Source organism: Alnus glutinosa, chromosome 3, assembly GCF_958979055.1.
Source record: "Alnus glutinosa chromosome 3, dhAlnGlut1.1, whole genome shotgun sequence".
In the NCBI taxonomy this organism is placed as follows: domain Eukaryota; kingdom Viridiplantae; phylum Streptophyta; class Magnoliopsida; order Fagales; family Betulaceae; genus Alnus; species Alnus glutinosa.
Genome location: NC_084888.1, coordinates 33,654,195 through 33,665,864, shown reverse-complemented (window position 1 = coordinate 33,665,864; position 11,670 = coordinate 33,654,195). Strand labels below are relative to the sequence as shown.

The 11,670-nt window shown below is 37.3% G+C and overlaps 1 protein-coding gene across 3 annotated transcripts; it reads left to right on the top strand.

The window, feature by feature from the left end:
- The first annotated feature begins 5,631 nt into the window (after window positions 1-5,631).
- Window positions 5,632-11,297, top strand: LOC133863078 (protein RDM16). Of its 3 annotated transcripts, XM_062299065.1 has the most exons (7): window positions 6,557-6,597; window positions 7,826-7,906; window positions 7,989-8,110; window positions 8,313-8,744; window positions 8,826-9,020; window positions 9,107-9,267; window positions 9,902-11,297. In XM_062299065.1, exons 3-7 carry the CDS (start codon window positions 8,069-8,071, stop codon window positions 10,779-10,781), a joined length of 1,710 nt encoding a protein of 569 aa, XP_062155049.1. In that variant the 5' UTR covers window positions 6,557-6,597; window positions 7,826-7,906; window positions 7,989-8,068; the 3' UTR covers window positions 10,782-11,297. The 3 variants fall into 3 exon arrangements, with proteins under 3 accessions (XP_062155046.1, XP_062155047.1, XP_062155049.1); XM_062299062.1 differs by lacking the exon at window positions 6,557-6,597 and adding an exon at window positions 5,632-6,393 and having other exon boundaries at window positions 7,826-8,110; XM_062299063.1 differs by having other exon boundaries at window positions 6,479-6,597; window positions 7,826-8,110.
- Window positions 11,298-11,670: the final 373 nt, after the last annotated feature.

Sequence of the window (11,670 nt, the reverse complement as noted above, 5' to 3'; positions counted from 1 at the left end):
GGGGGGAAAAAGACATTTGGCGCTGTGCTTTTTGGCTGACCCGAAATTTGGAGGAAAATGACTTGCCACGCTGGAAAGGGACGGACGTGAGACGGACAAGAGTCTCACGTTTAGCATTTCTCATTAAGAATTATTTTTATTCTCTCAAAGAAATCACAATTAAAATTTGATTGGATTATTATTAAATTTTATTCTAATGATGATTTAAAAGCTACATAAACTTTAAAAGGATAAAAATAAAATAAAAAAATAGTCCTTAACATTACTCTTACGTTAAATCATTAGAAAGTTGTTTAGTGCTTCATTAATACTCTGTTCTTGTAATATTTCTATTATTGATTTCAGCCTTTTACTTAGACTCTATTCGATCTAAAACATTTTCAGTATTTTCGGATGTATGGTTGCCCTTAAAAACTTTGATCAATTGACAAGTATTTTCGATCAACCATAAAATATCTTATTAATTTTCGTAAATTAGTGACATTTTTTATAAGATGTAAATTTTTTATTTTTTTATTTTTTATTTTTATCTGTAAATCATCTCTTCAAACATTTTTGTGAACATTCACATCACAACACACCCAAACGCTATACCCTTCTCCGGTCCGCAGTCGCCACTAATTTCCAACGAAGCCGCCCTCGTCAGAGTTTTGAATATTAAAACAATTTTAAATTTTTCATGTAACCCAAACAACAACAATATTTAATGAAAGAGCAAATGTCGCAGGAGTAATGCTCTATACAGACTATACTCATGCTACATACTATATTTTATTTCTTCTTCAACTTATTAAGTTGATGTGAATATACTTATCATCCCTTCGATCGGCATTTATTAAGAAAAAACAAATTAAAAACTAATTAAAATTATCACATCAGCCCAATAATATTTAGCATTTCTCTTGAGGAAAACATCTTTAGGGTGATAACCAAACATAATAAAATTAAATAGCTTTTTTTTTTCTTTCTAAAAAAATATTTTCAATCTAATAAAACATCTTTTACGTCTAATCAAATGGAGCCATATAGTTGATTGGTTTGCAGCTTGAAAACATGGGGCTGATGGGTACGAAAGATGTGGATTGTCTTATTATGTTGCGTTACTTGAGGACGTTAAGCTTCATGAACAATACTTTTGCTGGTCCAATGCCTGGTGTTAAGAAACTGAGCGCATTAAAGTCGCTTTATTTTTCGTATAACCATTTCTTTGGGGAGATTATGGACAGAGTAATACTACATCTCACTCTTGTGTCTTTTTTTTGTTCCTCTAAAATTAATGTGGCTTTTAAAATTACAATTTGATCAAAATTTAGTAGTGGTCTATCATAAATTCAATGGTAATTTTAAGAGTCACATCAATTTTAAAAAGACAAAAAAGAAACACAGGCAGGGACGGAGCTGGGGGGTGGCCGGTAGGGGCATGGCCCCCTCCCCCCCCCCCAATTCATTTGAAAGAAAAAAAAATTCAAGATTATTGGCTACAAGACATTGTTGTTGACAGAGAAGAGTTCTTCGTTTTTTTGGAAACGATCCTGGGATGGCTTCCCCAATTTCCTTGTTCAATGGTGTTCCAACAGGAATGGTTGATTCTTGGTTGTAGAGGATTATGGTGGAGGTAGAAGGAGGGGTTTTATCATCTAGTACGTCGGAAGGGAGAAATGGCAAAGGTTGGAGGTTTTTTTCTTCAGAGCTGAGAGTAGTCGTTTATTTTTCTTTGTCGATACACGTACTGTGGCAGAGGCAAGAAATCGACTTTGGAATTTAAAGCCACGACGGAGAATGGAGGAAACAGAAGTTTCGCTAAGGTGTTGCTGTCTATGGATAAGGCTTCTTTAACAACGTCTCAGAGTAGGAAGCCTCTAGCGAAGGAGGCAGGGTCTCAGCTAGCGTCGAAGGGTTGTTCCATGTTCCCCAAAATGCCAGTACCAAACTACGTACCAAAGTAGCAGCAGATGTTGATGGGGCCAAGGGACTCTGTTGTTGTCTTCGAAATTGGAGAAGATGCTGGCGAAGAAGAAATTTCAAGAAATGGTAGAGTACTTCATATTGGTGATGGGCTCAAAGTGCACTCCTTTTTGTTATTTTATAGATAGAAGTGCGCTCAAACTCATTATTTTGTATTAAAAGGGATGTGGATGTGGTGAGGTGTTTAAAGTGGTTGGACTTGGGCCTGAGCCCTTGTTTGGCCCCCTCCCAGCCAAATGTCTGGTTCCGTCCCTGAACACAAGAGTGATAACATTACTCTTACGGATCATGCCTTTGAGGGTATGAGTTCGTTGGATAAATTGTTTTTGGCAAATAATGAGTTTAGGGGTAAAATTCCTTCATATCTTGCCTCCTTGCGTAGGCTTGTGTTGTTGGGACTTGATGGAAACAAATTTGAAGGCCAAATACCCGATTTTCAACAGAAGGGCTTGAAGAAGCTTAATGTGTCTAGCAATGATTTGAAGGGTCCAACCCTGCCAGCTTAAGCAATATGGATTCCAACTCATTTAGCCATTAATTACTTTTGTGCCGGTTTATTTTTCCGTTTGGAATGACGTTCATGGCCACAATAGATGACTCGCCTGTGGTTGTAATGCATGGTTCTAGTGTTCCCAGCTTGAGTTGGCAAGAGAGGCTTGATATAGGCATCGGATCAGCAAGAGGGTTTCACTATCTTCATACTAGCTCTGCCAAGGGAATCATTCACCGTGATGTCAAGCTTGCAAATATACTCCTAGATAAAAATTTGCTGGGCAAGGTTGCTGGTTTTGAGCTCAAAAATACTCTCATCGAGCATAGCTCTGTGACCATGACGAGTGTACGGAAAAGAGATTTATGGATTAGGGTTTTATGCGTGATTGAGACACTCATATCTTAAGTTACGGCCAAATAACATGTGCACAATATGGCTCGATCAATTAAAAACATAAAGACCCGAGAGAGATAGGAAGATTTGGATAAAAAGAAACAAAGCCGAAACAATAAGTTAAGAGTTTTTAGTAAAAGGCTTGGTCGACCGTGAAGTAAGCTCGATCGACCGAGATTTTGGACATGTGGTAGAACTAGAATTTTGGTAGTAAAATTTAAAGTTCGGTTGATTGAGACACATGTCAATTGACTGAGCTCTGCTAGAAACATAAAAAGTTATTTAGAAAGTTTGATGTATAATATTTTTAAAAAGTAGCTAGTTAAAATAACAAAACTATATTTCTAACTAAAATTTAGCTTAAGTTTAACTAGTTCCCTATAAATGTTCTAATCTCCTTGTTTTCCTTGTCTGTTTGTAGTCCGAACCATTGTGCTTGGGTGCCTGGAGTGTAATGTTAGAAGTCTTTATTGTGTCATTTTAAAAAATGTTTCAAATGAAGTGACTTCTAAAATCACAATTGGGCATGTGATTGGTCACTATTGAATTATTGAATTTTGATCAAATAATGATTTTAAAAACCATATCATTTTTTTAGGGATACAAAAGTACCATATGAGGGACTTCTAGAATTACTTAGGCCTCGTTTGGTTTGCGGATTAGACCCATGGAAAGGAATAGCTATTCCTACGGAATAGTTATTCTTTTGTTTGGTTGTATATTATTTAAGGGAATAGCTATTCCCACGGAATAGCTATTCCCACGGAATAGCTATTCCCACGGAATAGCTATTCCCACGGAATAGCTATTCCCTTACGAAGAGGAATAGGTATTCCACTCAAAAAGGAGTGGAATACCTATTCCTTTCCTATGGGAATAAATTAAATTTGCCTTTTGCCCAAAAACCCCAACCTTCTCAACACCAAAGTCTCTTATCCCTCTCTCTCTCTCTGTTTCTCAACTCATGATGTGTTTTGATACGAAATTTTGACAATAAAATATAATTCTGATTCTACTTTTTTCAGAAATAAATCATATTTTATTCAACTTTTTAAAAAATAAATTATATTTTATTCAACTTTTTATAAACAAATCATATTTTATTCAATTTTTTCTAAAAAGTCAAATTTCAAAATTCGCAAACAAAATAAGAATTTAATTCTGATTTCAAAAATTCATCACTCAAGTGCACCATCAATATCTTTCTCAATCTCTGCAATTATATTCTCATCCCCCTCTCTCTGTTTCTCAACCCAACTTAATTTGTTGTGAGGGTAGTCTTTCTTCTTCTTCTTCTTCTTCTTCTTCTTTTTTTTTTTTTTTTTTTTCCTCCTCCTCCTATGATTTAGCCTACAGAATGCACTTAGACGTAGCAAAACGAGTACCTCTTAATATCGGGGGGACTCCAATTGCCTTGCGGAGGTTTGAGAAAAACTTTGTAAGCACAGAACGAATGTTTGTTACTGAAAAACAAATAAAAAATAATAAAATAAAAATGGCTTTGTAGATGATTTATTTTTTTATGATGATTATGTTTTTTTTTTTTTTTTTTTTTTTTTTTTTTTTTTTTTCTCTTATAAATCATTTTACTTTGTAAGCAAAGAATGAATGTTTGTTGCTGGAAAACAAATAAAAAAGAATAAAATAAAAAGGGCTTTGCAGATGATCTATTTTTTTTAATTTTTTTTTATGATGGTGATATGATGATTATGTGTGTGTGTGTGTGTGTGTGTTTTTTTTTTTTCCTTATAAATCATTTTGTAGCGTAATTGTATATGAAAAAAGAAAAAAAGAAAAAAAAAGAAGCCATGAACTCTATGAAATTAAAAAAAAAAAAAAAAAAGCCAAAAAAAAGCCAAAAAAAACAAAAAAGGTCATAGTATGATTGTTTATGTTTCTTAAATAAAGAAAAAAAAAATGTCCTCAAGAATATAAATTATATTTGTATTATAAGGGTATTTTAGAAAATTTGATTATAATATGATTCCATTCACCAATGTATTGCACTGTACCAAACAAAAGAATACATATGCAATGTTCTATTCCACCGTTACAACCAAACAAAAGAATAGGAATAGTTATTCCATTCCACCTTCATCTATTCCCATGAATAGTTATTCCTTTTCCTAATGGAATAGACATTCCTCAAACCAAACGAGGCCTTAGTGCTTGGCTGGTTATGACGATGGCTTAGCTTATATGGGCCTTTTCTTATTTAGCCCAAATAGGATAAAGTTGATAAACAAGGATATATCATATTGTAATGTTAAATAACGTAATGAAACAAATCTTTTGGGGAAGACATAACTACGAAGGGTGCGTATAAGATTGTGATTTTGTAGATAAAAAGTGTAATTTTAAATCAAATTACAGAAAATGAATTATTTAGAAATTGCGTTTTTAATAAATTGCGATTTGAAAAATAAGATTTATACATTTTCAAATAACAGGCAAGTGATTTTTTTTGAAAACGCAAAAATTTAAAGAGTAACATGTGCTTTTAAAGGCCAAACAAAAGTTTTACTAAACATTTACTTGCATTTTTTTAAAAATTATTTTTTCAAATTACACATTTTAATTTACTATTTTTAAATTACATTTTTTAAAATCACAAATCCAAATTAACCCTAAAAACCTATTTTGGTCGTCCACAATGTAAAATCTAAATATCTAATCCCATTTCCAAAATTAAATTAGCACAATAAATATACATAACATGACGTCACAGCCCTTAATAAAACCGGTTCGCCCGGTTCTGTGAACGCAAACCGTAAAAGAAACCCCAACGATAAAATCTGAGCCGCTATCTTCTTGCCCAAATCTTTCCCATCCATCAAGTGGGGAGAGTGAGAGAGAGATTCCGAGCTGCGAAACCAAACCCTAGCATGGACCGCCCCTCAAGCAAGCGTACTAGAGACGACCGCGACCACCGCGATCGAGACCACAAGCACCGATCCTCTAAAGATGACAAGCACCGAGACTCATCCGATCACCACCACCGTCACCGATCTCGGCGCGAGGGCAGCCGAGACCGAGAATCGAAGCGCGAGCGGTCGTACGATGACGAGAGGGAGAGGGAGGGGAGCAGAGAGAGGGAGAGGCCCAAGCATCGCGAGGTGAAGCGTGAGCCGTCGGATGACGATCGCGAGGATCGTCATCGCGAGAAATCGTACGATAGGGACGGAGAGGCGGAGAGGCGGCACTCCTCGCACTCGCACAAGAGGAAGGAGAGAGGAGAGAGTGAGGAGAGAGGTGACGGTGGCGAGAAGAGGGCTAGGGGTTTGGAGAGAAGGCGTTTTGAGGATGGGAAGGAAGCGAATGGGGAAGAGAGGAAGGAGAAGAAGAAGGAGAGGAGGAGGTTCGAGGATAGAGTGAAAGAAGAAGAGGAGGAGAAAAAGGATAGGGGTTTGGAAGGTGGGAAGAGAGTGAATTTGAGTGAGGTTAAGGTTAAGGTTAACGTCAAGGAAGAGGTGAGTGATGATGAGCATTTCGATGATGCCCAGAGCGCCGGCACCGCCAATGCGAGTGATTCAGTTGGGAATGTAAGTTTGATTACCAACACTTTTCGCTTGCTGTAATATTTGTTATTAGGTTTTCAGTGTTTGTTTGCATTTAAATGAATCAGAGATGATAAGAAGCACATGTTTTATGTGAATCGAAGTTCAAAGGAGTATTGTACACTAGCGGACTCTGGGTTTTGTGCCACACACATATAGCAGATACTTCAGCATCTTGTCGATGTGATGGTTAGTGAAACTATGATGATATGTTTGAAACTATGCTAATTCGATGATGCCCCATATTATCAACTAACGTTATAAACTAGCTCATATTGCGTCTGAAATGTCAGTTTTTACATTAGTGACTTCCATACATATATTTGAGTGTTCATCTAATTGAATTTCTTAGATGCGGGACTTGTTCTACTTAATGGAGGTTTTAGTACGATTAAATATACAAATTTGGTTCTTGCTTAATTGGGTTGCTTAAGTTTAACCAATGAAGTTTGGAGGTTTGAGGAAATTGAGTTTTTAAGAGCGTTGGCTCTGTAAATAAAATTCAAATTGTTTACATGACTTATGCGGTGTCTTGGAATATTTTGTTGATCCCCTAGGGCTAACGTCTGAATGGATTGTAATAGGATTTGAAGCAGGTCTAATATTGGCTGGGTTAAGTCAGTAATGAAGTAATTGTTGACCTACTGAGTTGGATTTGATTTGAATTTAGATACTTCTTTACAATCTTGTTGAACTCCAATCTAGGAGAAATAGGACTGATTTTGTATGGTTGTTTTTCTAGCAGTTTAATGTAGTATTAAAGTTTGTCATGTTCTAGTACGTGATTTCATTTTGATAATGCACTTGACTTGCATATATAGCTTAAGATGAAACACTCCATAAATTTAAATAGTTTGCCTTGTCTGATATGGACTGAACCCAGAGGATTATGACAATTAATGTACTTACCTTTGATGTCTTGCTGCAGTTGTTCCATAACTAGCTCTTATATTGATAATGGGTACTACTGTCTCTATTGTTTTTCTTTTCTAAAATTCTCATCATTTCATTGCCAAATTATACTCGGTCAAAGTGTTTATATGGTGGATAAACCAAATTGTCCATCTTTGTTGTGATACATTTAGTTTCCCAACTAGGGCTTAGGCATAATCCAACTATCAGCCTGGATGCCAAAGAAACATTCTAGTCACACACTTCTTGACTTGCATTCACTTATATTGATTAATTTACGTGCTGTCTATTATGAAAAGATATTCTATAGTATGAATTATATCATATTGATTAAATGATGGCATTTTTTTTTAACCTTGCTGGCAATCTTTACATTGGTGGAGGACATATCTTCATACTCCATTTATGCTTCTCTAATGCATTTTGCTAATTTCCAATTTTTTCTCTCCCAATTATCTAGCTCCTATGGTTTATTATATGAACTTATGGTTTACATTTCGTGCAGGGTGCTGCTCTGGAATCACTCACCATGGAATCCAGGAGAGTGCCTGAGACCTCTGCCCCTGGTCATCCCTTCCCTACAAAGGTATCTTCAATTTCTACCACAAATGAAAATAAGGGAGTTAGTATTACCAGATCTCATGAGGTTCCTGGAAAATCTAGTACAGATGGGTCGTCTTCAGCTGCTGGAAAAAGTGGAAGTCTATCATCACTTGATGCTTTAGCTAAAGCTAAGAAAGCTTTACAAATGCAAAAGGAATTGTCAGAGAAGCTGAAGAAGATTCCCCTGGTAAGTTGTTTATCCCAGTATACTTCTACTCTTTATATGTAGCTATTACGGTACTTTTTTTGCTATAATCTCTCTGTCGGCTTTAAAGTTGTGTGCAAAAGTTCTCTTTCTCTCTCTCTCTCTCTCCCCCCCCCCCCCCCCCCCCAAACACCCGATTGCATGTGTTATTCAGTATGCGTTAACTATTGTCTTGATCATGTAGTTGAACAAGGGTGTTAGCTCAAGTTCAGATGGTACCCGGCACTTGGGATTGAAGGAGGGACTGAAAGCACCATCTATTGCTGCTGGAACAGGGTCCACTGCCCCTACAGCTGTCTCGGCAGGGGCAACATCAAGTTCATTAACCTTACCCACATCTTCCACGGGTCCTAGTGCTTCTGCTGGCCTCACAGCTATACCCAATATTGAGGCAGTAAAACGTGCACAGGAACTTGCGGCCAGGATGGGGTTTCGTCAGGACCCAGAGTTTGCTCCTCTTATAAACTTGTTTCCAGGTCAGATGGCAGCAGATGTTTCTGTTCCGCAGAAGCCAAGCAAGGCCCCTGTTCTTCGCCTTGATGCACTTGGTAGGGAGATAGATGAGCATGGAAATGTGGTGAATGTGACTAAACCAAGCAACCTAAGCACTCTAAAGGTTTGTCTAGTTCAGACAGTGTCAATCAGTATTGAGACATTTTTTTATTAGTTCCTTAATCTCGTCTTTTAAACTTTCCAGGTCAATATTAACAAACAGAAAAAGGATGCATTTCAGATTCTTAAACCTGAATTGGATGTTGATCCAGAGTCAAATCCTCATTTTGATGGAAGTATGGGTATTAACAAAACTAAGCTTTTGAGACCTAAGAGGATGACTTTCCAGTTTGTTGAAGAAGGCAAGTGGTCAAAAGAGGCTGAGCATATTAAATTGAAGGTATTTATTTTTGCCTTTATTTCCTCTTGGCCGCTTCTACCAATTCAGGGTCTGTTTTAATAGTTGTTGACAATTTGTTGTTGCAGAGTCAATTTGGAGAAGCACAAGCGAAAGAGCAAAAGGCAAAACAGGCACAGTTGGCTAAGGCAAAGGCAGCACCTGATATTAATCCAAATTTGATAGAGGTAGCGGAGAGAGTTATCACCAAAGAGAAACCTAAAGACCCAATTCCTGAAATTGAGTGGTGGTAAGTTGATATTGAATTCTTATAATATGGTATTTCGTTAAGGTAGTTTATAATTGTCTGATCAGTTCACATGGTATGACCATGGGGAATTTCTATAATTCAAAGGCTATGTTGGTAATACTAAAATTGATCAACCTTGGTCGCCTTTGGACAACGACGAAGGGCCACCCCAACCAAAATTTTGGAATATTCAAGGATTCACCTTTTTCTTTTTTCCTTTTTTCCCAAACGGACTCGAAAACTAAGTTTAGGTGGGGGCTCATGTTAGAGAGGTTATTTAAATGTAGATAAAGCAGTTATTATTCAAGTTGGTTGGTTCCTTGCTCATCAAAAAAAGATTATTCAAGTTTGTTCCTTGCTGCTTGGTGAATATCCAGAAATTCGCAAAAAGCATGTGGTGGATTGATTTGCTTCCTGATTTTTTGAAACAGCTGAGGGTTAGACTAAAGTACTCCTCCGTATTTGTCTTGACCGTTGAAAAGAGGACCTTGATCCCTTTAAAAACCATGGGGTTTACTGTACTCGTTGAAACAGAAGGAGCCAATCTATTTCCTTCTGCTCTATATATGTTTCTTATTTTGTTCTTTTCTCTTATATGTTTTATGTTATTAATTACTTTTGCTGGAATTATCAGGGATCTGCTTCTTTTGCAATCTGGTACTTATGGTGACATTACTGATGGATCTGTGGCTGAAGCTAAACTAAAGATGGAGAAGATCACTATCTATTTAGAACATCCTCGCCCAATTGAGCCTCCTGCCGAGCCAGCCCCTCCACCTCCTCAGCCTCTGAAGCTAACCAAGAAGGAGCAGAAGAAACTCCGTACTCAACGTCGTCTAGCGAGGGAAAAAGATAAGCAGGAGATGATTAGACAAGGCCTGATTGAGCCTCCGAAGCCAAAAGTTAAAATGAGCAATCTGATGAAAGTTCTTGGCTCTGAAGCAACCCAAGATCCAACTAGGCTTGAAAAGGAAATCAGGAGTGCAGCTGCTGAACGTGAGCAAGCTCACATAGACAGAAATGTTGCTCGGAAACTCACTCCTGCTGAGCGCCGTGAAAAGAAAGAACGGAAGCTTTTTGATGAGCAAAATGGACTGGAGACCATTGTGTCGGTTTACCGGATCAATGACCTGTCACACCCACAGACCCGCTTCAAAGTTGATGTTAATGCCCAAGAGAACCGCTTGTCTGGATGTGCTGTGATTTCTGATGGCATTACTGTTGTGGTTGTTGAAGGTGGAAACAAGCCCATAAAGAGGTATGGAAAGCTTATGCTTAAGCGTATAAACTGGGCCTCTGCTGTAAAGGAGGAAGATGAAGATGAGGATGGCAGTAATGATAAACCTGCTAATAAGTGTGTCTTAGTATGGCAAGGAAGTGTTGCCAAACCGAGTTTCCATAGATTTACTGTTCATGAGTGCCTGACTGAAGCTGCTGCTCGGAAAACATTTACTGATGCTGGTGTTGCTCATTACTGGGATCTTGCCGTTGACTTTTCGGATGATCAAATATAAGTGGAGAATTTGCTTTGATGGAAGTTTCTCGTTTCTGTTGGTCAGATTATTTTTATTCAACTTGAGCCTGCTTAGTCTGGTAAGCGATGAGTTCCAGAAGTTGTTGATGCAGGGTTCAACTGTAGGCTACCATTTATTTGTGGATGTAATACACAACGGAGAAGTTAAAATTGAGTGTAGCACGAAATTGCCCAAGTTGGATGAACTTTAAATATGCAAGTTGCCCAAGTTGGGACTGAATGGCATGTATTCTTGGCTTATACCCGACATCTTTGAGGCACTTGGGACCTATACATTGGTCAAATGGTAACCAACTGAAATTCTAATCTGGTAATGCCAATTTGATAATTAGTTTGTAGATATTCGGGGTTGTAGACTTATATATAGTAATTGTAGTAACATTTTTGTGCTTTCTATTCTAATCAATAAGTGTCCCAAACCTGTACATGGGCCAGCCGGCCCAAGCCTGCAGTCATTTAAGCACAGGATTGGTCTAGGCTTGGGCTTAAGACCTAAGTTATAGAAGCCCTAAATCATAATACCTAGTATCGATAACAACAATATATCCTTTGGGCTTGTTAGTATACAGATAGGATTGTAATCGAGCCGAGCCGAGTTATGAGATTTCAAGACTGGTTCGTTCATGAGTCGAGCTTAAATAATTGAGTTCGAGCTTAAGCTAAGCTATGAAATGTGTTTTCAAGCTTAGCTTATTTAAAACTTGAGCTTGTTGAGAATGCCATTTGAGTCGAGTTACTCAACAAGTTCAATTCAACTAGACTTCAAGCTAGACTGTTAAATTTTTCAATATGCGATCAAAGCGGAATTTAAGCTCGAGTTTGTGAACAACCTATATACAATTATTAATAACATAAATATATAACATGTA